Source organism: Phalacrocorax aristotelis, chromosome 5 (assembly GCF_949628215.1).
Source record: "Phalacrocorax aristotelis chromosome 5, bGulAri2.1, whole genome shotgun sequence".
Classification (NCBI taxonomy): Eukaryota; Metazoa; Chordata; class Aves; order Suliformes; family Phalacrocoracidae; genus Phalacrocorax; species Phalacrocorax aristotelis.
In genome coordinates this window covers 52,701,802-52,728,631 of record NC_134280.1, presented here as the reverse complement: position 1 = coordinate 52,728,631, position 26,830 = coordinate 52,701,802, and the positions used below count along the sequence as shown (strand labels likewise).

The window sequence follows — 26,830 nt, the reverse complement described above, 5'->3', positions numbered from 1 at the left end:
ATGGCACGAGGAGTCCTGGAACTGACCAGTAAGCAATGCCTCTAAGAGGCAGCTGGGGTGACTTACCGAGAGGAAAGCATGGACAATATCAGCCTTAATGGAGCTTAGTGGTTTGTCCTTAATGACCACAAAAATCTGTTCTTCCTTCTCTAGGTTGATGAAGTTACCGAACCAGGATTTTTTGGCAAGCCTGATGTGATGAAAAGAAAGATATGGTTCAGAATATTGAGCACTATTTCTTACATACCTCCAGCTAGAAAAAGTATTAAAAACACACACTAGAAAGTTTTGATAACACTCCAGGTATGATACTATCACTAATAGTAAGTGGAAAACAGTGTTAGAGAACATCCAGAACAACATTTCACTTAGTGAAAACTGTTAAAATGACAGACCACACAGCATTAGTCTGGCAGCATGTGTGACCAACAATGAAAAATCAGGAGCAATCTTAACTCTTTTGACTGACCCAGTATACCAATTAATACTGGATATATAAAATGCATATAAGCCAGGGGCACATTTCTGGTTTGTCTCCAGGGGTCTCTTGATTTCTATGACAATATGCAGATTCTGGTAACACAGGGATCTAAGTTCCTTCCCACCCAATTTCAACCCCTTTGGTATTCTAGGACTTGGAGAGTTCCTTTTCTGAAGGTGTCCTGTTGGGCTTACAGTACAATTACAGGAGCCTGCCTTTTAAAGCAAGCTGTAGATTTTGCTGGACCTCCAAACCGTCAGTGAGTGAAATCCACTCCTACGCAGAGGGCCAGGACAAAGACTGTCCCATTCATTAGTCCCATTCAGGGTGTCTGTATGAGTGAACTCTGGCCATCCTACAAAGGAATGAATTTTTAGTATGAAGAGAGAAGATATCAACACCTTGCAAAATACGGTTCAGGCTTTCCACTGACAGCAGTCCAACTTCATAGTTCCTTTCAGCATCAGATGGTGTTTTCATCAAAAAATGAAATTGCTCTGTTTTTCACACTGATCATATCAGCAAATGTTTGATTTTGCTTATTGTTTCACCATCTTAAATGCTCTTTGTTGACATTGTCTTTTAAGTTAAACAGGCTAAAGGAAAAATGAGGGACATGAATGTTATTGGGGGATATGACCCAGAACTTGAAGGTAGCACTCTGACAGGTGTGGTATTGAGGGGAGAGAAGATGATGTCAGGCATGACATACAGGCCAGAGAATTGCTGGACCAACCTAAACCCAGAGAAAATTCCACTGAAATCAGCCATATTCTAGTAGGGAAGAATTTAGCATGAAAATGTCAGAAATTAAAAGCCCTGCCACCAAGAGACTGCAGTTTTTTTCCTCCACAGGATACTTTATAATGCCATGACAAGTCCAGTTTGCCATATGGCAAGCAATAGGCTTTCACTTGTTTTGGTGGACATTCACCACTCAGTGGAAGAAGGCAACCTCTCCAGACAAGAAGAGCCATCTGCAAAAAGGATTACTATGTATCAGCTTTCCAGCAAAGCACTAAACAGCTGGAGAGAGTTATTAGTAGATTCACTTTCCATAGCAAAGACTCAGACTGAAACAGAATGAGGAAGGGCAGAGACTGGGAGAGAGAGGAGCAAACTAGGAAACTAATTTGAAGTCTAGACCTTCAGGATGAAGGACAAAACTTGACCTCAGCAGCATCCAGCAATTTGCACTCATTCCCAATTCCAGAGTTCTCCGTGAATCAAACAACTGTCATCTCACTGCCTGTTTAATGCACACAGTAGAAAGACCACAACTGGAAGACAGCTCAGCTGTGCAAATAATAATTTGCTTCTAGTTACTGTGGACAACCAAAAACAAGAGTACTGAAAGATTCACTTGCAATTTGGTAAACCAGTGCCCCCCACTCAATTAAAGTGGGCTGGAAAACTGTCACTCCCTAAAATATTCATAGGCAGCTGTAACTAAGCCAGTGAGCCAGAGATTAGCATAGGGAGCAGTAAAGATAAAGGGCCTCTCATTTAAATGGGTCATTAAGGAGCCAGGGTTAGAGTGTGAAAGGAAATTACATACTAATTAGCTCATGTGTCTCACACACACCATAACAACTCCACAAGCCCCTGGAGAGCTGGGGCAATAGCTCCCTGCATGTAAAGAGTCTATGCTCATTAGTAAATTATCACCTGGTTATCCATCTTAAATGGCTGGTTGTCTTAGGCTTGTATGTATCATAATCTGAACCAGGTTTGTCTATATGGACTCCAGGGGTCCGGCATATGTCACACATGGAAGCTGGGCCTGGAACAAGTGTGCATATTTAATTGCAGGTCTGCCGCATTAAAATATGGCTTTTCATTTTTGTATTTTCATTAATTATTTTGTTGGCCCTTCATTTATAGGTCTCTCAACAAGCACAGGTTAAAAGGGCCCCAGAACACAGGGAGGTTTTCTCCTGCTCAGCTTGGAAACTTGGTCTGTAGTCTCCAGAATCCATCTGGACTCTTTTCTTTGGCAAGGTTATCACCAGTAATACTGGTGATAACTCTGGAAGATTCACTGATATCCTTGGCTATGCTCCAGCTTGTAAATCACTGGAATTCACTGAGTAACTTTGCTGGTGTCACATAAGATGGAATAGATGCCAGTAGCCTCTCCTGTTTCTGGAATGAACAGAATCAAGACATAGCACACATGCACTGGCTTTTCTCGCTGAAATCAGCAGAACTAGCCGTGCTCATACACCTGGGGAATAGGCCCATTGAAGACGAGGGGGCAGCTTTGGAGTAAAACAACACAATAAAGGTTCCCCTCCTCTTAGAGAGTGTTAGGTGCTACTAAGTTGGGTTAAAATGGATATGAATCAAGGATCCTCAGCACCCTGAATGAGATGCTCTAGCACCTCATAAGATTTGGCTGCAGGCAGTTAAAAATGTACTTAAAATTAACAATCTTCTCTTGTCATGGCAAACCTCCTAAGGGGGAGGGAGATAGGAGATATGTGTGGGAGGCTGGGTATGTAGATTACTCTAGGGAAACTAATCAGGTGTCCAGTTGATGAAAAAGCAAACAGATTAGCATGAAAATGGAGCTGGTCCTTCATTACTTCACACTGAATTTCTCACTGCTATAATGTTGTTCCTTTTCTTACTTTTGGAGTGTCTGACTGCATCGCCTCTGGAAAGCCTTATCTGTCCCTGAGCCCATGGATCTGTAACCTCCAGAGGTTTACCTGCTTGCCATAAATAACAGCATTTCTACTGAAGCAAATGGAGCTTTGCAGGTTTAAAGCAGCTGGAGCTATGTCTCTTTAAATGCCATCCCTAACACATTTTCTAGGACTTCTTCATATGAGAAAGAATAGCATTACCCTGACATGTCAAAGTACATTACCTAATCATCAGGTTTGTTAAATGAACGACAGTCATTAAAGAATGCTGTACCCAAGCAAGGACATGTATTTTTATCGCTCAACCCATGAGGACAATACAGCTCTTGATAAGGATCTCTTACTTCTTACAGAAAGTAAGAAAATATTAGAAAAAATAAGACATGTGGAAGTGGGCACTGAGCAACAAGACATCTATCGTTAAAATATAATACAGTTCATTATTTTTTATGACTTTTATTATGTTTACTGCAGGGTGCAGCCCAATTGAACTCATTAATTTGGCAATTATACAGAAAAAGGAAAAAGGGCCTTAGGCTTTGACTTGCATCCAAACTGCCTCAAATGACAGGCACTACTTCTCTCTACCAGCTTTTAAAGAGTGAGTGGGAAGCAGAGAAGGCAATAAATTAATAGAAAAACTTCCACCAACATACATGCATGAAGAGAAAAGAAGAGATTTAATTCTGAAGGTTTTCTGCTTTAACAGCCTTATAAACATTTGAGATGAGAGTATCGTGTATTTCTTTGATAAGGATGCATATATTTTATGAAATTCTCTCATGCATCTCTATTAGTAAATGCTCCAAAGTGTTGAAAACACCATTTATTCCATTTTTCTTCCTGGATTTCTTTTACTAACCTTTAGTATTCCCTACTTCTCCCTCTCCTGAAGTCTTTATCCCTCTCCATTCTGCAGCATTAGATATAGAGTGTCCATCTTATACCAGATAAATGCCAGGTCTGGGGAAAGTTGTTAAGGCAATACCACTGTCACCAATTACAAATCTTTGGGCCCAAAATTTCCATCTACAACTCATGAATATTTCACACAAGTATCTTGACAAAAGACCAAATTGCCTTGGTTGGCAGGCTAAGTCTATGGGCACTGGGTGCACAAACACAAGCTGTGAAAATAAAAAGGAATAATTTGGCATCTGTTGCATATATTAGGAAGTGTTTGGAGCAGCACTCTCTGGCAGGGATTTCCAAAGCTGCCATGCAGTGACGCACATTTGTGCAGTGAAATGGTTGAAACGTGCACTGTGTTTTAGGAATGAGTCTGGTGAATATGAAACAGCTTCTGCATGTCCCAGTGCTGCTGCCCAATATTAACGCTGCATTTGTTATTGCAGCCAAAGATTCCTCTGAATTATCTTAGCAGAGGCTTCTGCATGTTATCCTGAGGATGCAAACTCTCCTGTACTAAGAGGAAGACTTTTTAGTGCATAGACAGTGCCAGTATAAGCCACTGATTATCCTATCCACTCCCCAAGAGTGATCTGCTTGACAACTAAATGAAAGAAGAGAGAAGGAGCATGTTACAAACCTAGTAAATTCAGCAAACCATGAGAAAATCAAGAAGTGGGCCCACATGAATCTCATGAGGTTCAACAAGGCCAAGCGCAAGGTCCTGCACCTGGGTCAGGGCAACCCCTGATATCAATACAGGCTGGGGGATGAAGGGATTGAGAGCAGCCCTGCAGAGAAGGACTTGGGGGTACTGGTGGATGAAAAGCTGGACATGACCCAACAATGAGCGCTTGCAGCCCAGAAGGCCAACTGCATCAGAAGAAGCATGTCCAGCAGGTCGAGGGAGGTGATTCTGCCCCTCTACTCTGCTCTGGTGAGACCCCATCTGGAGTGCTGCATCGAGCTCTGGCATTGTCAGTACAAGACAGGGACGTGTTGCGGCACCCCAGAGGAGGGCCACAAAAATGATCTGAGGGATGCAACACCTCTTATGAAGAAAGGCTGAGAGAGTTGGGGTTGTTCAGTCTGGAGAAGAGAGGGCTGCGGGGAGATCTTACTGCAGCCTTCCAGTACTTAAAGGGGTCCTATAAGAAAGATGGGGACAAACTTTTTGGCAGGGCCTGTTGTGATAGGACAGGGGCAATGGTTTTAAACTAAAAAAGGGTAGATTTAAACTAGGTATAAGGAAGGCATTTTTGCGTGAGGGTGGTAGAACACTGGCACAGGTTGCCCAGAGACGTGGTAGATGCCCCATCCCTGGAAACATTGCAGGTCAGGTTGGATGGGGCTCTGAGCAACCTGATCTAGTTGAAGATGTCTCTGCCCATGACCTATAAAGGTCCCTTCCAACCCAAACTCTTCTATGATTCTAAAATGAGGTGGTTACTGGGAGGCTGTTTCATCATCTGCTGACCCTACTGCCATTACTGAGGTATAGATTTTATCCAGGGATCTTCGCAGAAGAACCATTTCACATCTCTATCCCTCTCACAGGATAACAGGTTACAGTCAGATACTGATCCAGAACAGGAATATGTCACCCTATAACATCTAGGCACGGAAATGGCATTGGTATGTGGTAGAAAAAAGTAGTATACTGGCAAATTACTTACTCTGGGGATGATTCTGGGGTTAAATTAGACATCTCCTCTGGCGTAGGTACTGCCCACACACGCACAGCCAAAGAGAGGGAGGGAGAAAAGAAATTGATTGTTCAGTACACCTTCCATTTTCTGCTTATATACAAATGAAACAATTCTGGCATTACACCCTCTGGCATTTGCCCACTGCCTCTGCAAACTAGTTCCGACATTTGAACGTTGGTCATAGGACTCTAGATCACCGTATCTAATCAAGTGCTACATTCCAAGGCTCGCCCCACCCTTCCTCAGATCATTATGTAATCTTGCACTGGCTTCAATCATTTCTGGTTCAGACCCACTGTGCCAATTTGATTGCTTTACAATTGCTTCAAAGTCCAGACGGATGCAGCTCAGTCACTGCTGCAGTTCTCCACAGTTCTCTGACCGTCTTAGAGACAATGTCCCTGACCATCACAGTTCAAAATCTAACTCTTCCATGGCTGTAATCCTCCTTCCCCATGGGATCACATCCCAGTATCCTGTAAAACCACAGGGTGTTGGGATAGCTGCTGATGACATCTGAGGACAATGCATGTGACTTCGTGTGCCCTTTGCCTGAATGCAAAAAGCCACCCAGGTGGCTTGAAGAAGAAAATTTTGCACACCTCAACACTCTAGAGACTCTGAAAGCTGAAATAAGCCAGCAGATATGAAATCAGTAATTGTATGAAGGAGATTTTTACACCAATTATCAAAGGAGGTAAAAAAGCATTAACTAAGATCAAACAAGCTGTGCTTCAGAAGGACAATTTCAGCCTATTGCCACTGGCTATCTTTTTTCAGCAGAAGACTCAGCCTCTGGCTACGGAGAGGCAGCAGAGTGTAACCATAAGGGAAATGTCTGAGCTCTAGGTTTGCTGACAAGTGAAAAGCTGAAGATAAAATGTTATTGTGTTGTAAGCGCCACAACAGGTGTAGTAAGAGCTGTATGGCTAGAGTGTGACGAGGGCTCAGGAGACACTGTTGGAGCAGGTGCAGTGGCATGATGGAGCCTGCTTACATGTGCCTGGCGACAGGGCTGGCTGATGCTATCACTCCTATTTTCAATGCCCATATTCAGTCCTCAGTACATGAAATTTGCAGAGCCACAGACAGGCATCAACTTGCTGCTGAATGTCTGTCCAAATCAGAACCACCCTGTACATTTGGGTGAGTACTCACCTTGCAATTTCCGGCGATGGAAGCGAGGAGACCCCAGGAAACTATTCTTGATTGAGTTGAGCCGTGTCCTCCATGGCATTCCTCCAATGCTGGGGCTGGATGGTGGTGTTGGGTTGGGTGTGCCTGCTGGGCTCTCCTTTGGCGTATGGACAGGTGTCCCCTTGGGGGTAGGGAGGGGACTTCCCCTTGGAGAGGGGTGAGGGGTGACCTGTATGATGGGGATAGATTTGGTGCTTGGGTCAGTACTAGAAGGGAGCAATCTAACAGGAGACATAGGGTTGGTGTGCACTTTAGGAACAGCCAGCTGTGGGTTAAAGCTGGCAGCAGGCAAGCGGCCCTGAGCATTCTGCACAGGGGTGTTCTGAGAAGAGGGGGCGCTGGTATTGCTGGTAGGGAGTGGGTTGGATTTAGTAGACTGGAGTGGTTTTTCAGCCAATTTGCTCTTGGATGGCAAAGTCTGCGTCTTTGGGTTGGGCTGAAGTGCTGGCTTTGGTTGGAGTACATGTCCAGGCCTGGAGGCGTTCCTACAAGCATCAGGGTCCAAGGAGACTTGGGGTCGGGGAGAGAAAGGGAGGTCGGAGGTCTGAGGGGGGATGAAGAACTTTCTGATAGGCTACAAGACAGACGCAGAGTGTCCATGCACATAAAAAACAGTGAAATACGCATAGAGCGGGCGAGCAGAGAAAGGAAAGTCAGAATAAAATCCATCCGAGTCACAAAGATGCACCATGTCACAAGGAGACACAAGAGATGGAGGTGAAGGGGTAGTGGGGGGAGGGTTTTTGCAAAGAAACAAAAACGAACAAACAAACAAAAAACAAAAAAAAAGACATGCAGTTAGCTGGGAACACAGCATAATCAAAAACAGCAGCAGCGGCAGCAGCAAGAACAACAGTGTCATAACAGGCTTCATCATATTAACCAACCATGTGTCAGCAAAGGAAAACAGAAAGAAAAGTAAAACAAAGGAAAAGTATAAAAAACCAAAATGAAAGAAAGTAACCAAGAAAAAAGAAGAGAGAAATGCCATCTCTCTGGGATTGTTCTGATTGCCCTGCAGTGAGAGAAGCATGATGCTGTAGGGAGGTGAGGAAGGGGAAGAACCACTGAAGCCACAGACAATTGAGATGTGCCAAGAATGGGACCACCTCTTTCAGCTCCAAGTGCCTGTATGCAAACCCAGCAGAGAGACGGAACTCAAAACAGGTGTGTGATACATACGAAGTGGTAAGCGATACAGACAGGTTACTGCACGCACCAGTCAGAACCTCTTTCCTTCCTCTTTACCCCTGACTCTGGCTAATGCACACCTCCGCTGCAGCCACCCATTGCAGAAAGGAGGGGAAAAGGGAGAGTGATGCCGCATGGGCATCCACACTCCTCCCCTGGCCTGGAAGGTTAAACCACTCAGCATTCACTTGGAGGCTTCAGAACACACACCACCATGAGAAAAATATGGACTCAGGTTGGTGTTTGATTTGTAAACAGCTACAACAAAAACTTCAGAGAGGCCTGGCAAATTTGTTTATCTGTGAAGAGATGATACTTCCCATCAGACTTTATGCTTCTCCTGCAACATCCCTCATCACATCGAAGGACAGCTTGATAATCTGAATTTCTGTCATAAAGTCAGAGCAATATTTGCCACTAAGTCCAAATTCTATGGAGGGGGTGGGGTGAGCCATTGTTTTGTAAGACACAGTTTAAAAAGAAAAAGACAACCAAAGTTCATAATCCATCACTGAGTTATCAAAATGGGATTATGATTTTTTTTTCCCCAAACAAGAACATTTACATATTAGAGGCACTTTGGGTAACCATTCTACATTGACAGCAAACAGTAATACACAGACTTGAAGGATAGAAGCCTTTTAAAGGGATATCACCAAGCTGAAAATCACATTTAAAACAAAACAAATGTCCTTACAAACTATTGCTGTTAACACCTTAGATTACTAGTATTGGTAGAACTGTAAAAATAGAAACCACTACTCAAGATCTTTAGCTTGCGTCTGCAGTAAAATTCTGATTTCTATAAATTGTTACCTATTATAAATTATTTATCACCATTATTATTATTATTATCTATTCTTAACATCTAAAAGCTGTAATCAAGCACTGTCCAGACATACCATGTACATATAATCATGCCTCAAATCTCAGTCTCCAGTAAGCACTCACTAGTGAGCTTACTTTCTGGGTTTGATGGGCACAATGTTGCAATATTTAAAAAATGCAGAAATGTATTTGACAATTCCTAAGATTGTTTGTATCAAAGTTTTGTAATTACTTTAAAGAACATGGTTAGGCCACCAAAATTAAGAGAAAAACACTACATCAAAACATTTTTATTATTATTAGGATTGTACCATTAAACTGAAGTCTGCCATGTTGGTAAATTCTGATCACCAATGAGAAAGGAAGGGGAAAAGACAAGGGAAGAAGTTAATTTACAGAAGTCACTATCAGCATCTAACTATTAACCATTTGCAAATGACACCAATGGATAAAAGTCAAAGATTTGTGATTACAAATGTTTCCTTGCAATTTTTGTATCTTGTGAGTATGATGGTTTGAGAAACAAATTTGAAAGAAATAAAGTAAAACCCAACTCCCACATAAGCCATTAAGACTATGAAGGGGCACCCTTAATTACTGCATTTTAAATAATGAAATAAAGAACAAGATTAGGTCTGTATTTCAGCTGGTGCAATGGGAAACACCATTAGCAAGATCTTGTGAAATTTAAGAACTCTTAGTTGCTGTTGAACTGAATTCCTCATAGAACTGAACCTAAGCAGCACGTACAGTAAAATGTGTATTTGCTTTTTAAAATATGTTCTCTTTCAATAATCTAAGGTGTTATTAGAAGCATAGGTAAGGACATTTAAAAATATATGATTTTCATTCCAACATTTCCTTGTAAGCCTCAAATTTGACCTGCCTTAATATCATCATGATCTGCTGAAAATGCCATCTGGTTGCTAAATCCCTTTGAAGACTATTTAATCAACTGCCTATTAAGTAATAATGGTAAGATACAGCAACTATGGAACAGACTTTGTCATCCTTATTCTTTGATGTAGTCCTACTGAGATGTCAGAAATTGATCCCAAGAGATCAATTAATGAGATCAAGATTTAGTTTGCTGCACTGGATGCTTATTTTGTGCACAAAACTGTTTCCATGCTCTTTTTCAGTACATTTTGCAATGACATAAGAATTCTCAGACCTCTGCCTCATTCAACTGATGTCCAGGAGTCCCAGTGTGGAAACAAACAATCTTCACTGGTTCCTGCCACATTAAAGACGCAGAGGAGACCACAAACACATTTATGCCAGTTGCAAAACAGGGTAACAACTGGTAGGAACCCAGAATATGTTTCAGAAAATAGTTCAATCAAGCAAAGAGTTAGAAGCTTTACTAGCCTATAAACTTACACCCGACAGTGTGTCTTTATGCATATGAATTACACACAATGTTACCTGGGAATTACAAATCTAAACACTTGGAATACTGATACTATCTTCATAAATCTAAGAGTCTATCCATCTCCAGTGGGGGATGGCGTCTTCTCATAAAATCATGAAAAGTATGTAGAAATCCTCCAAAGACTCTGGGCCAGACAATTAGGTAACACGGATTGGCATAGCCCTACAGACTTCTTGATGAGGTGTAGACTTTTGTAAGGACTGCAGTCTTGAAGTGACTAAGCTGACCTTGTCAGACAGTAGGAATACTTAACTCTTATCCCTAAAGAAGTTACCAAGGACAGGGAGACCTCTGCCATTGCACTTAGAAACCGTAATAACTTTGCAACAGGTGCTATCAAGCATGCTTTGTACTAGCTGAGTATCAGTGTTAATTGAGTATTGGTATTTAGTTGACTGTATATTGAATAAGAGCATGTGAATGTACCTTATTTATGGGGGTTTGAGTATTCTTTTTTCATCTTAATTAGTCAATTTCTTACTTTCCTTTTAAAAGGAAACCCCTCAAATTTGTATAATTCATTTTCTCTGACTTTCTAATACAAGCTATTCCGAGGCTAACCGAATCAAGCTGGTTGTAACCGGCATGGTTTGGTGCTCTCCTGTGACCTGACTGAAGGTAGCTGTGAAATGGTTCCTGATATTTGGCCTGAAACCGTTCCGTATACAGACCTCAGCTGGATATGGCAGTGTTAAGTCATAGCAACATTATTCTATGTGCTTATGAGACTGAAAAGGGGCAGGGGCACCTTGAGACCCTTGCTAACAGTGCAGGGAACACATATCAGAAATTCTCTGCTTGCATTTGTAAATAACATTTCCCTTACCACTCATGAAAATTTACAAGCTGCCAAGGAAAACCAAAACATCCCAGCTAAGAGCCACAGCTCTGCAGCAATAGATGTTGAAAAGCATTAAGCATGTGTGAGTGAATTGGACCAACAGATCCTGAAGCAGCACCACTTACCCTTGGACTGCTGAGAGGACTGGTGGAGAGCCCAGATGATGCTCCGCTGATTGACCGAGACCTGAACGGACACAATAAGGAAAACAGCTGTCAGAAAACTTGGACAAGTAATAACCCTGAACACCAGCCACCACAGGCACAGGCATGAAGTGAGGAGGAAGAGGGAGGCTGTCACTGGAAAAGCACATGACTCTTTCCTTTCACTACTGTCACATTTTTCAGTTGTCCCACCCTCAAAACAAAGAAATGCTGTTGCTCAGGGAGGATACTATAATTCTTTTTCTTTAAGGGAGTTGCTACCTTCTTTTTGGTCATCAAGCACATGGAAGCTACTACGTCTGACCTGTGCAAGCTGAACTTCTGAATTGAAAAAGGACTGTCAAGACATTCAGGTTGGTGCTGAGAATTCTCTTCTGCGCAGCGCTGGTGGACATAGAATGAGATGTTCTTTGTCATGAGCAACATGGAAAAGCACCGTGTGTACAAGGCAGAAAGATAGGGGGTACTTCCAGATATTAAGAAAAAAAAGAAGCCTCCATGGCCCAGGCACACAGTCATTTCCTATATGATGACTTCCCACTGAAATCAAAGCTCACATTAGCTTAACCCTTTCCAGCTTCTCACTGATGGACTTTCCATCTCTGTTCTCCAGTAAGATTTCCTGCTGTTGCATTGAACAAGCCACGTCTTCTCTATGGATAACAAGTTCTGGTGTTGTTATTGACTTTACTAATATCAACATAACAGCCCAGGTGTCCTCGAACAGAGGCCAGTCAAGGGAGAATAAACTTCTATCCTTCTATTTGCTGATGGTCACCTATGCTGTAATGCTTTTATACTCTCCACCAAAGGCCACCTATGAAAAATGTTGGCTGAAGACAATAAAACATACAAATGTGCTATGCTAAATGTGCTGAAAGGGCAGACAGGCCAAATGCACAAATATTTCAGCAGCAGAAGTTTCCAGGAGGAGGGCTGCCCAGCAGGAAACCCTCCCCTCCATGTGTCTGCAAAACCCCAGAGGCAGCTGCTTTCTATCCTTTTTAAATAGAAAGAAATTTGTCTTGAAGACTAAAATGTCTTATAGGAGAGGACTTGGCTAAGAACCTAACAACCACCATGCAACATATCAATATAGCAAAACTACTGATGTTTCACCTATAGTAAGAGCCATGAAAGCAATTGCCTTCAGGTAACAAACATGAGAAGGTGAAATCCTCTAGATGCTTGGAAAACAGAGTGCATGTGTGTATATGTATACATATGTGTCTATGTGTGTGTGTACACATATCTATATTTAAAATTGGTATAGGTCAGATAGTTAATGTCAGCTTATACGTAAGAGAACATAAAACAAATTTAGACCATAAACTGTCTCAGTTTAGTCTCTTCTACTGTTATAGAAGAATAAAACAAAAAAATCAGTTTCTAAAATAGTCTCACAGACATGTATTACTAAATGAATTTGAGTAGCAGAACTATTAAAAAATATGTGAACTGTGAAAGAGAAATATTTCCAAGGAAAGAGTAAGCTACCACTGAACACAATGGCAGGTCCTGTTCTCTTTATTTGTATCCTCTGCAGAAACTACTCACTGATGGTTTTCTTTGTATCTCACTGCAGTTTGTCCGTCGCAGTAAGTAGGTGAAACCCAAAAGCCCAGACTCAGCATGCTTTTTGCCAGATTACATCAAAATTTGCACCACGAAAATCTGGGGCTCTCATTCTATGCAGAAACTCCCCACTTATATTTTTTCTTGTGCCCTGCTGCAGTCTGCCCATCATAGTACAGCAGTCAAAAACTAGAAGCTCAGTCCTGGCATTCTTTTGCACTAGATTAAACCTAACTTTGTACCATTGAGATCTGGGCACTCAAAAAGGTTTATGCAAAGGAAGTTTAAGGGGAGAACTGTCTGGTCCACTTCTGAATGGCTATTTTACGTGCCTCTTCTATAACTGAAGCAGCTGAGTGCAACACAGATGTTCTGTGTATACTGGAAGTCAATTTAGTTAAAATCTTCCTTGTATGAGTCATCAGAAAAAGCTTCTTCCAAACCATAAATTACAGAAGGAGTGTTCACATTATCTTGGACAAATGTGGAAGGCATTTAGGTGCCCAGAGATGCAGTTAAACACCTACTTAGGAGTTAAACTCCCACTAGGAGCTGTTTCCACCAGCTTTTAATTGTGGTGAGAAAGTCCTCTCTCACACTCACCTGAATTCCAGGATACTTGATTAAAAGTTCCAATCTGCTATTTCCTCTTTTCAATCAGGTGTTTTCAACAGTTCTGAATTCTCCCCTCCCAACCCCATTGTCTCCTATTTTTTTACAAAAACGATCACACGTATGGAAGGCAAAACATGGCAGGCCCCACCTCCCAACTCCCAGTTCCTTATTGGAAGCAATATTTGAAAAAGAGTTGATGTGTACTGTGTTTTCATCCAGCCTAGGAGCCTGAGGTAGGGGACAGAAGAGAGAGTTAGTGTGAAATCCTCCTGGAAATGCATTCAGTATCCACATGATTGCTATTGAACAAGCTTTATTTCTGCTGCTGATTTACATGCAAAATACGTAAGAGGTAACGTAGGCTCTATAGCAAGTTTTAGTTTGTCCACACTGGAAATCGTATATAGGAGCAGTAGGAAAGAGTTTAATGAATCCTGGGTTAATTTTAAGTGTTGGGGTGAAGAGAGACCTGTACAGTTTTAAAACTTTTCCCCTTTACAAGAAAGTGCTGGTATGGGATATGACACCCAGACTGAGGAGATCTTCCTTGCATCTTCTTCAATTTAATAAATCTCCCATAATTTAGCTTTATAAATGGGACATACTTCCCAAGCTGGCTATAAAAACTCAGCACAGTGGCAGGTTCTATACTCCAGTACAAAAATGCTAACAAGCAAAACCGACAGATTTGTCCCTACCGTCAAGATAATCTGAGCTGCGAAATGCTAGAATTCATTAAAAAAAAAAAAAAAAACCACAAAAAACCAAAGAAACCACATGCACTGCTCCTGTATCTCAGAGTCAGGTGGACAGAACTGGGACAGGGCCAAAAGAAAGTAATGAAAATATTGCATTATGCTGAAATGCTGCAGTGAAAGAACAGAGAGAATTTAAAATTTTATCCCTCTCACCACAAAATGAAAATACGAGGCCCTACAGGCAGCAACATTAGTATGGCAAACCCTGGATGATCTTATGTGTGGAAAGAGGAGAAAAATATCTCTATGATTCTACGAACTAAGTTTATTTAGTGGGAAATATCTATTAGTGAGTAACCTCCTAAGAGTCTCTACAGGCATTAAATGTCATTGAAAGTATTAAATCTCTAATTATTCCAATAACTTAATACTAAATGTAACAATTTAGGAAACTGTGAACATTGTGTGTGACTCACTTTGCTCTGCGTTTTGCATTGCCGTATGCTTGGGCACTAACTCAATGGAGGCCATCAAAAAGTTGTTGAAAATACAAGCAGAAGAGTTAATGCAGTTGCTCAGATAAAGAGCATTCCCTCAAACACAATTGCCAGATTTAGAGACACAAGAAGAGATACTTTAGTCCCTTCCAAAGTGACATAGTTGTTTTGCCATGCCTGAAGGGAAGAATTAAAAAAAGAACATAAGGGAGGTAGACCCAAGGTTTAGGAGGGAGAAGATGTAGAGGGTACTCTAAACATAAGGTGGGCACTGAGACCATTGCAGGCTATTCCTCCCATCTCATAAATTGACAATAATCTGGAGACACCTGAGCTATGAAAGAGAGAGGCCAAGGACTGAAATGAAATGTGCATGTGTGGGCTGTAGTTTGTAGATGTGATGATTTTATACCTTATTCAATTTATTTGATACTTCAAAGTATGCAAGTTAAAAGGTCATTTTTTTAAAAGTAATTTTAAAATTCATTTTAGCCAGCTGCTATCAAAGGGGAAGCCATGTGAGGCCCAATTCATGTTAGACCAGTGGTCTCCTGATGGTGAAATTGAGGAGCTGGAATCCAGTTTCCAGCTGGTTTCGGAGAACTGCAGAATTTCTTGAGAGCTCTAAGAGGTGAAGGGCTGAAGCCTCACACTGCTCAGGTGTAGGCAGAGAGAAATACAAGAAGGGAAAGCACAGCTGACCTGGTAACCATACTACACATATAGCACATGTACAGAGCACTCTATATAGCCCTTCGCTCAGATTAATTTTGAAGTGTTTTAAACAGTGTATCTGCTAGTATACACCAGTAGAGTATAGAGGCTTCACAGGCAGCATTAAGCATTTGGGTCAGATTTGGTATTTGTTGCTTTGAATAACCATCTCACAATCAAAGGAGAGTTTGGTACCTTGTTACAGTCCCAGCAGAACTTGCTTTCATAGCACAGTTTTACCAGGATTCTGAATACAGCCTCTTAGCTGGTCAAGCTGGAGCCATGCTTCCAAGAAGGGGAGCCTGCAGCATGCATGCAGCGTGCAGTAATGCATCAGACTTGTGCCCCTGGGTGAAATGCCTTAGAAATGTTGAATTGGTTTGATTCCACATGTAGTTTTGAAAGTCATCCCAAAATATCCAGCCAACCTCTTATTTGCTTCAAACATAAATTGGGTGGAATTTGATGCTCCTCTTTGCTTGCTCACTCAAATAAAACTGAAAAATTCTAAACCACCCCAAAAAAATCTAAACTGTATTTGAGGGTATGAGACCCCTGAAAATGACCTGAATTAATATGCAATAGGTGAGCAGTCAGGCATTGCGTGTTACAACATTTCATCACTATTACTCTTGGGTGTCCAAGAGATAAAAACTGTGCTTCCTTGATCCCTGATCTAGAGAATATGAATAGAACACCTTTGATACTCCACTGTCTTACAGTCCCAACTGTGGAAATAATACTAACTACAACTCCTCTTACTGGGAATATTTATGCTTAAGTCAGAAGGGCTACTCATGGTAATAACCCCTTGTAAGATTAAGCCTTACAAAGGGTACAGAGAAAGGACAGCAGGTGTTGATAACACACCTCTTCTTCCTTTCAGTGCACACAGAGGGTGATGTTAAACAGCACCACCTTCCTTAATTGGCCAATTATACTAAAGTTCCATTTATAAATGGTTTAGAAAGAATTAATAAATAGTAAAGCATGCTACAAGCATGAGAAATAAATGTTAATGGTGCTAATTAGTTTTCTCAATATATACCCTCTCAATAAGCTTTTGCTGTAGTCTGTAGTGATCTATTACAATGATTTTATTAAATAATTTATTAATAAAATATTGTCCCTCTCTTAAGTATTTATAAATGGAACTTTAATTTGAAGCATGACTGCATTCCTAGGTGTACCTATATCCTCTTTACTGAACATAAAGAGCTTTGAAGAGATATCTGTCTCTAGGGCCATCTGCTCACCTCTTAAGAAAACATATACTAAAAAGAGAGGGAATACCCAGCATTTTTTTAATAACACGGACGGGATTCAGCTTCATCTTAAAAAAAAAAAAGAAGAAGAAAGGATAAATTAGGATAAAAATTAACTGGAGGGTACCAAACAGATACAAAAAGCACTAAACGGAAAAGGGGGTTTAATTCTCAGAAGGTATCCTGGTACCTACACAGTGTCTGAGAATAGTTCTCTGTGCCCACAGACATTGAAACATAGAGACAAACAAGAGAACAAAAAAGAACCCAAAAGTAAATTATACGGAGTGTGACTCCAACATAAAAGCACACAAAAGCACCAAAAATGCTTCTTCCCACATATCTCTCTCTCTCTCCCTGCTGTAAAGCCTCATTCACTTAAGTATATCAGCCTGTATTGTATTTGTAAAGTGCAAATGAAAAGTTTCTCTACAAGATACAACAGGTCCCGCAACAGGAATAATCCAAAACTAGAGCTTACCCCAATGGATCAGCACTCGCCATCCTCGGAAAGGGAAAACGAAGAGACAGGGAGAGAGAGAGAGAAAGAAAGAGAGAGGGATGTAGAGGCAGGTGGAGAGAAGAGTAGGAAAAGCAGAGTGAAATACTGTTCGGAGAACTGCACGGTCATAATTATTGCCACCGGTGCCTACGTCTTCAGAGACCAGGAACACTAGGGGGACAGTTTCATTTACCAGAAAATAACTTTTGTCCTGCTCCCAATATTGCAGACACATCCAACTTTGGCACTGGGGAATATGGAGAGGGACGTACTAAGGCTGTAAAAAAAAATTCCCAGCCAAATCCCAATTAAAGTAGTCAGCAGAGCAATGGGGTTCATACTTCATGCTGCATTTCTTTTCTGCCTCCTACATAAGGCACAGTTATATTAGACTGTTATCAAGGAAATTGTTCTTTTTGTCCCCAGTTTGCTCCAGGTAGTGTCCCTCTGTCCCCCAAGCTGGCCTGGTAAGAAGTACTTTTTTGCCATGAATGAACTGTGAAACATATTGGTTATTAAAGCATGCATTTCTGAGCCAGCTTGGGAGCCCAGGGTACAAGATTGTAGCTCAAGCTGTGAACCTGCTTTGATAGCAGCTTATTAGTCATGATGGTCTTATAGTCAGGAATTCAGATCAGCTAGAACATACCAGCTCAGCAACCCAGCACTTATCTCTGTGGATGCCATCTTGTGCTCCAGGATCTCATTTTTCATTTAAAATAAATTCAGTTTCTGGGTCTTAAAGGTTGGAAAGAAAATCTTTCAAATGTGAATGGAGAATAAATCAATGCCGTGCTGAAAAGAGTCTGAAACAGCAGCTCTAAAAGCAGTATGAATCTCTGGCATGTTGGCTTTGAAGCCTAGCGAGAATCAAAAACTTCAGTATTCTTAATTTTTCACTACTAACCAAAGCATTCAATATAGAAAAGATAGTCAGGTTATTCAGTTTTCAGGGTGCAGGTAAGCAAACTCAGGAAAGTGTCACCATCTCTTCACATTAACAAAGATCAGATTAGAAAATCTGGCGTGTTACTAAGCCAAATTATTTTCAAGTCAGATGCAGTGCTCTTTTTCCTCTCTGTCTCTCTGTCTCATTCTCTCAATTGTCTATAACAGGCTCCCAAGCTGCCAGAGCTACCTCTGGCTGGGTGAGGAAAATCCATTCTCCACAAGACAGTCACCAACAGAAATGCCAAATTTAATATATGCCCAGTAGATTTCACAGTTTACTGCTTAGTGCAACTAGCCATGCTTCCGGTTACATCAACATTGCAAATGCTGGGCTGGGCAATGCAAGGCAGTTTTGAGAAAAGTTAAAATTAAAACATAGTTAGAAGAGAAAGAAAAAGCTGTTGTGCTATGCATTGATAGAGAAGTGGAAAGAAGCATTCCAGTAAGTTCTTTTTCATGTGTTTGAGTGACACCCCATTTGTATTTTGGCCTGGAGTGCATATTTGCATAAGATCTAATTCATATATATACAAATACATATGTATGAATATATTTAGGGACAAATGCTGTCCTCAGTTGTACCCTTACAAGTCTACCTACAGACATCTAAGTGAGAAGAGCAAATTGACACCCATTGTATATTGGAACGTGTGTGTATATTTATACAGAAAATACACCCATATTCACACATGCAGAATATTAAAATGTAAATAGAATGGGTGCAAGAAGGTTGATTAGTTTTTCTTTCAAGTCATTTTCCCAACAGGGAAGGCACTGAAGAAGTTAACAAAGAGAATGGAAAGCAAATTGACAATAGGGAAAAGGAAGAGGGAAATGAGGTTTAAAAAAAAAGAACAATCCCAGGACACAATAGACCCAGAAGCGCAGACATGTGCATTCCCTACAATACTGAAGCAAGTGAACTACGGAGCTGCAGCAACCCAGATACAGAAGAAGAGAAGCACTGAAAGAGGGGGTGAAAGAGAAAGTCAGAAAGAAAGAAAAAGAAAAAGAAAGGGACAGTGGCCTCAGCTACTAAGACAACCATGTGCATCTAGAGGGAAGGGACCCTTAAAGATGCAGTATTCCTTTAAAAAAGACATCATAAAGTTGGATAATTAGACACTGGCCAAAAATTTAATGGCCACCATGATTAGCTGGCCCCATTTTGCTGGGGTTCTCTTTGCTGACTATCCGTTTCTTTCATGTGGCTGTGCACAGATCCAGAATCCAGGTCCTCTCACTTTCCCACCACTGAGGTCCTTCATCCTAACTCTAAGAAGTGGGAGGGAGGTAAAACCACAGTGAATGTGATCCTCCTAAAATGAGTCTGGTCCTTCAAGGAGAAGGACCCTGGGTGATCCTCATGCAGTGCCCTAATCTTCTCTTCCTGTACTCTGAAAAATATCACCTTTGAGAGGGAACACGAAACACCCACGTGTATGTAAGAAATTCCCCCAGTGGTTACTGAAGGGTCATTTCCTCAGCTCCTAACACAGCTGTAGCAGCTGCTAGAGAAGGACAAAGGGACTAAGAATGGTGCTGGAACATCTGCTGAAAAGACCCTTTTCCTGTCACAGATAAAATTTCTGCACTTCTCTTACTGGACCTGACTTTTAATTACTGTGGAAGAGCTCATCTTTGGAGTAGTTTCGGACTAACTTTTAATGCAAGAAGTGCCATGTGTTCAAGAACAGAACTTACATATTGGGGAGAGAGACATTGCATGTCTATAGTAACAGTCCAGGAAAGCCCAGCCACTAAAGACTGTGTAACCACTACTTCTTCATGGTTGTGAAACTTAGAGGTTTCTAACAGTTTGGGTCCAATGCTTGTTCCTATCCTGGCATCTTAAAGAGAGTGCTTTACACACCACGTGAGGCACAGTCTCTCCTGCAGATGCATGATGTTCTTCAGTGTGGCAGGTTCATGACTTGAAACACTGTCCACAAAGGACTGCCTCGGTCTGCAAAACGCCAAAACAGGGGCTGTGCTTCACACATCCTACAAGTCTCCTGAGGCTTAAAGGCCACATTTATCTTTAAATAGAAAGGTGTCTATTAAAAAGGGAAATGGAAAGAAGAATGGTTTGTGAAGTCCATAGGTTCCTTTAAGGAACCCACTGTTTCCCCCATTTTGAATGATATGGAACACTCCCAACCTTTGGGTAAGCCTAGTGTTTGTCTAAAATGTATAAGGATTACATTTTGATGAAGAATTATCCACTGGGATGCCAGCTTTTGACATTAGAGAAAAATTCTCTTCCTCTGAGACCAGAATTTGAGGAACAACATGTCCACTAAAAACCTTCCCAGAAGTCTAAACATTTTTTTTGTTCATGGACCCACATGAGTCCACTTAAACTCCCTAAATCTGGTGGCCTGCATGTCTTTCATTGTGCCTCTAGTCACAGCTGGGAGTTACCCTTTGTTATCCTTCACGATCTGCCACCTGAACTGCTAGACTGAAATCATCCTCCAAAAACTCTATCTTCAATCATGTCTGTGTTCTCCGGTGCATCCACAGTAGTCGTAAAGAGTTTGTCTCTTACCTACAGGCACTTGATATTTTGCTCTGTGATACAGGATTTCCGAAGTTTCCTACCACTGTTGTCACTGACTCAGTTGTGCTGCTATTTCTAGTGCTGGGAGTGGAGCACTCTGGGCTTTCCTAGTGTTTTATATTCCAATCCTTCCCAAAGCAGTCTTAGCAAATATGTTTTCTACCCTGGGCATCCTCACTCTTGGCAGAACTGAACCAGAAGTAGCAGTAGGATGAAATTTCAGTGAAGAAAATGTTGGTACAGTCAAAGGCTGCATTGGGGATAGCCTCAAATGAATGGTACAGTACAAAAATATATGTGGCATGGGGCTATAAATATCCCACCCTCTTTGTTTCTCTCTAAAGAGAGAACAGCTATGTCCCCACACAGAGAAGGTAAGTACTGCATCTTTAAGGTCTCAGCAGTGAGGTAGAGGAAAGGAACATATTGTCAGTGTTTATACCTTTCTTCTTTGTTGAATTTGGGATTGGCTTCAGAGATATCCAGGCTTTTACTGAACATTGTTTTACTATGGCAGGAACAAAGCGAGAAAACAGAGTTACTACTGTGGACATTTATAAAAGAGAGTCACCTGAAGCAATGCTGGACACCCAGCCCCCCAACCCATCCTCCCCTTTTTAAGCAATGCTCTGAAAAACCTTTCTTCCACTTTCCAACTGTGGCTCAACCCTACAAAGTGCTGAAGTTCATTATCTTCCCCTGACTGCTGAGGTCTAAGATGATTTCCCCCATACATAGTTGTAAACCCTGCTCTTATTTATCCAATTGAAACCCCAGGTACCATCTACTTCATCACATTGTCCAGGGAAAACAGACCATGCCTGAAGGCACAAATTGCAAAGCACTCATTCCTCAGACTTTTTTAGAAGACCTCAACACTGGGCACAATCTGGGAAAAGGTTAAAATCAGACCATAGAGCCTCTTAGAGGAACAGTAATCCATTTTGTATTCTAATTTGTAGGCTCCATTACGACTTACTCCCAGCTCTCTTCCCTATACTCAGTGTATAGAGAAATGCCTTTCTTTATCATCTTGGGTCTGAATCCCTGAAGCTTAGAAGCAAAATTCCCTACGCTTTGCTGAAAAGGCAGCTCTCTCTAATAATTTTCACTGGTAATATGCTTCACTGTTTCACAGAACACTTCCTCCTAATGTTAGCTGATCTTTCACGCAAACTATCCACTTCAATAACTAGAAGAAAATGAATAGTTAATGAAGCCCATTTTAGAACAGTTTTTGGACTCTCACAGCAGAGCTGCTGAAAATTTCTGGCATATCCCTGAGGGATTCTAACCTCCATGGAATTCTTCCTAGTCTGTGTAATTTTGGCACAAGGGACAAATTAGCTGGTGCTAAACTAAGCTCAAAACCTAGCTCTTGTCTTTTGACATTTCAATGCAATGCCAGATAGTCTGAGAGGTGTGGATACCACAACAGCAAAAACAATTAAGATGTAATTATGAACCTGTTTAGTTGACAGCTAGGAGGGAAAACCAAGAATTAACAAAACTTAGTCACCAGTTTTAGGGTGGCTGGTGTTTGTGCATACTAACTTTACCACATACGAAGACCCAATGGAGAACACTTGGAGAGGTCAGCACAAGCATTTCAAGGAGTCTGTAAGCTAAACAAGCAGCCTTTGTGCGAAGTTCCCCATCTCCATTAACCAAAACTAAGCCACTGAAGGACTACGGTTTTTCATTTAATACTTTTTCAGCCCATACAGTTGAAGGCTACCAGGTTTCAAATCTCAGCAGAAATATACGCCCTTAAACAAGCCAAGAACAGACACTTGCAGGGTCCCCACATGGCTACCAAAAGCACAGTTCGTCACACAAACACATAAACCAGAGGTTATAACATAAATCCCCTTTATGCAAGCAAACATCTGTTTACTACTGGGAAAGAGGACAATAGGACTAAATCACAAGACACATGGGTGTGTTCTGCCCACTGGCCAGAAAAGTATTTCTGCCAGCTCAAGAAGCAATGGCTCTGTGTCTTTGGATGTTTACACAAGTCATCTGTGATTAAACAGGGAGACCTGTTTCCATGGTCCGCCTCCCTGTCTTCCTAGTATTGTAGGGTAAAAGCACTGAATAGTCATCTGTCAAGACCAAAAAATGTCATTCTTAAAAAAGAATCCACTTGTGGGATCTGAGCCCTACTGCTGCAAAATCCACTGTCAGTGGGTCATTTCATGGAATATAATATGCAACTAGCCATTAAAAATCCCCCACTCCTGGTGCAAGGCACTTGTCAATTTGTTACTGACTTTTCTAACAGATGGTGCCCCATCACCAATGCATCGTCTCCAGACAATGGTGTTCGTTAATGAAGCCAGTTCACGTTATAAACGACTGTCCTGCCAGCAACACAAAATGTGCCGTTGTCATCTGTCGATGTGGATGGTATGAATTATGGAAGCTCACACATAGAGTAAAATAACATCTTCCCTTTAACCCCTTCCAAAACAAGCACTACCAAGCCCATCATCATCAATCATTGTGTTATTACATCCCTTTCTCCACCCTTAATCACACCTTTATGTCCAGCCCTGAGTTTTTGTAGACATTGCCCTGTATCTCATTTGTGCCTGGCAGGTTTTGCTTCCTCCTTAAGCCAAAGCCCTTCTTTATTGGTATGTAGCCTGGATATGTCTCTGCTCTGAACTTGCCTCAGACTTTTTGCCTTCAATTGTTTCCTCATGTGCAGGACTGAGTGAGACATTTAAAAGCAAAAGAAATTCTCTGGATAGCAAGACACAGCTTTGCTGCTTCTTCAGACTTTTGAATCCAAAGTCAAAGCTGAGAGCTGGAAGAGAAGGTTTCAGCTCTCAGAAAACTGTGGGATCAATCTAACACCTCCTATTTGTTCCACACAGTTGGACACTTACTGTAAACAGCTACAGAGTATTGCATCTCACAGGCAGCCTTGGGGTGACCGTAAGTCATTCACCTCTGTCTGGTTCTGGGAGATTCATGGCCCATGCATCTACCAGGTACCAGATTAAACACTGCAATCTGGATAAGGAGTGAGCAACTGTTTGTCAGTGTTCTGTTCATCCTTGGCACTTTGAGGCCTATGAGGAACACTGAGCATACCCTGTCCTGAACATTCCTTTGCCCAGACCTCACATCAAAGCAAACCACATATTCAAGACAGGTTTCCAACCTACACTAAAACGAAAAATCTTTATGGTAGTGTATCTGAAGGCCACATATCCAGTCTGAAATAAGTCCTAGCATATTCTGGAAATCACCACTTTTCCTCACGGTAGATAGAACTCTAAGAGCAAAACTTCCCAGCAATTCTAGGGGCCTCTGGACATGAAATTATTTCATGTTCTTTACCCAGTTCTCAGTCAGCAAAGGAAGTTTCTGGGCACAGCAGGCTCTTTTTGAGCAGATCTTAACAGCTGAACAAAAAAATCATGTCATAAAGCTGAAACAGAAATTACAGCATCATCAGCATACATATATGTGATGTGTTCTTTTATATTGATTGATTTATGCAAGTGTGAATCCAAATGCATGTGCTTCCCTTAGGCTAGTCACAGGGACTAAGGAAGCAACTTCCATGGTTCACAAAAGTGAACTTCCATAGTTCACTTACTCTCCCAGAACCTGCCTTGAGGAGACACCATCTTCCTCTGCTGTTTCTCCACAAGACTGACACTTTCTTTGATAGAAAAGAGGCAAAATTATACATATTCCATCACTTTACAGGCATGTGGTAGTTTATGTGGGTCAGATGCATGCTGGCTCTGACAGCACATTTTAGAGGCATCTACAGATGCCTGGACAGGGCTTTCCAGATTCAAGCTGTTCTGATGACATGGAGCGTGGGGTTCCTCTCATTTAACTTCAGATGCCCAAAAGCTAGGCACCTAATCCAAGATAGTAATCCAGATTCCTGTTGTAGGCTATGGAGACAGAAAGGAAAAACCAGAGGGCAACTTAGCCCATCTAAGATTGTTGGAACAGAGGACATAAGTATCTGAGACCTTCCAAAGCCCTCGTCTGTCCCCATTGCCCTCAGTGACAGCCTGCATCACAAGCTGAGACTGAATGCCTATGTTCTTGACAGTTAAAAAGAGGTGAGATGAATCTTGCCCAGAGGATGTGGTGGTTTCCTGAGCAATAGCTGCAAGCGAACCCTTAAGCCCCTGGCAGGACTCCTGGTCCTGTGTGCATAAGTGCTGCTGGCTGCCAGATCATGTTGCAAATGTGCTTGAAAGTTGTAATGAGTGCTGGTGTGAACAGAAAAGCTCCACAGCCCTTTTGTATGTATAAGATAAAAGGGGGTAGCAAACCCAGACAGGCAGGACTCCTGAGTAAAGGAGGGACCCACCTCTGTCCATGTTGGGCCATTTCAATAGCTCTGCGAGCAGGGACTGGAGAGCCGCCATCTGTCACACTGAGAACCTCCATCGACTTCCTTTCTGGCCGCCGCTTCCCATGCCTGTTCAGCATTGGAGAATCCACACGCTTCCTGGGGGGATCTTTATGAAAAGAAAACGCTGTCAGCTGAATTTGGCTGTAACTTACCTCACATAGGTTGGTTAAATCCTCTCTCAGCAATCTCACTCTCACACCTCCCCTACAGAGACAGGTCTCTTCATGATGGAGATGATAATTTGCAGTCTCTCCCTTCTTCCAAATTCGCAAACGTTAAGACATAAGTTGCAATCCATCTACAGAGGGAAGGAGCACTGCTACTGCCCTGAATGTATGAGCACTGTAAAATAAAGGTACAACTATAGCATAGCTTGCAGAAATTACCTTACAAAGCTGATAACAGTAATAACAAGATGACAGCAGGGGCTATAGCACAAGCTGTTAGTGAGAGTATAAGCCATCTAGGGATCCTGTATATGTACTCAGGTTGCTAGAGCTTGCCTTCAACGTCTCTGCTAGCTAGATTAAATGTGACACAGAGACATGAGTACACTCTGAACTCAGAATTGCGTTCTCCTCTGAAAACATACCCTTTTTTGCATCTTTAAGATTAGATTTCAGGTTTTCCCTACTGCTTTATATTTTTCCTCCTTCAGCATTACAAATTAAACATACTTGTCTACCTCAGAAGAATTTCCAATGAGAGCTACTAAAATTTATCTCAGAGGTCATCGTACAGCTTTTACTGCCATAGCAACTGAAGTGCTTTACTCTTTGTATTCAATACCTCTATGAGGTATTGAAGTGAAAACTGAGGTATAAGAATGAGATATTTAAAGGCAATTCACTCCTAAAGGTGCTGACAAACATTTACTGCGGTTCTGAAGAGCACCTAAATTGCTGTGAAAAGAGTCTTTCGATACCAAACCACATTGCAGAAAGTGCTCCTAGGTGACTTGCCAAACCATACACACCTCCATGGTGAAGCAGGGAACCAAATTCAGAGCCGCTGAGATGTTTTATTACTAGCATCTCTCATGGCATCAAAACAGTAAAAAGAAGGAAGGCAGAAAAAAATACAGAAGTATTTTCTTTTCTTTGTTTGGGCTTGCCTCTATTTATAGACACATTTTTAATTTTAGTGGAGGGTGACCACCTGTAAAAACAGGCCTCCTTCAGTCCTGCAGTTAGAAAGAAGCTCCTAGTGCTCAGCCCCTAAGGCTTCTTCCTCTGCCAGGATTCCTTTGTAAAACCAGTAATATTGCATTTGACAATTCTACCTCTACTGCCTAGTCTGATGGCATTATTTTTATTATGCTTATTTATTATTTTTATTATCCTGCCCTCTTCACGCCCCCATCTACTTGCTTGTTTCTTCTCTCACATCATGTTTTTTAGAAGTAGATCCCTTTAAGGCATGGCTTATTCTTGAAACAATGAGCATGAGCAAAGACGGCTCAAATGCAAATGGACTAGCGACAACAACTGACCCCATTACTGTATAACACAAATGTTCTTTGTACTAATAGTAATAATTTTCCTATTAAAAATTAATTAATTAGAAAGAAAGCAGTTGTATCTCACTCCATTTCAAACTACATCCAGTAATAAAAAGGTAGCAGAAAATACTAGTAGGGGCAATG

At 41.5% G+C, this 26,830-nt stretch overlaps 1 protein-coding gene across 9 annotated transcripts in view; it reads right to left on the bottom strand.

The window, feature by feature from the left end:
• Positions 1 to 26,830, bottom strand: part of BRSK2 (BR serine/threonine kinase 2) — a 333,681-nt gene that overhangs the window by 24,775 nt on the left and 282,076 nt on the right. For 4 of the 9 annotated variants that reach the window (XM_075094538.1, XM_075094540.1, XM_075094534.1 and 1 more), the window contains exons 12-16: positions 25,141 to 25,291; positions 11,368 to 11,428; positions 6,909 to 7,116; positions 5,718 to 5,766; positions 67 to 190 (exon numbers count right to left, since the gene is read on the bottom strand). In XM_075094538.1, the coding sequence (XP_074950639.1) occupies positions 67 to 190; positions 5,718 to 5,766; positions 6,909 to 7,116; positions 11,368 to 11,428; positions 25,141 to 25,291 (593 nt within the window). Of the gene's footprint in view, positions 1 to 66; positions 191 to 5,717; positions 5,767 to 6,908; positions 7,117 to 11,367; positions 11,429 to 17,251; positions 17,276 to 21,228; positions 21,295 to 25,140; positions 25,292 to 26,830 lie in introns of all 9 variants that reach the window. The other 5 variants (XM_075094536.1, XM_075094531.1, XM_075094533.1 and 2 more) reach the window with 2 other exon arrangements.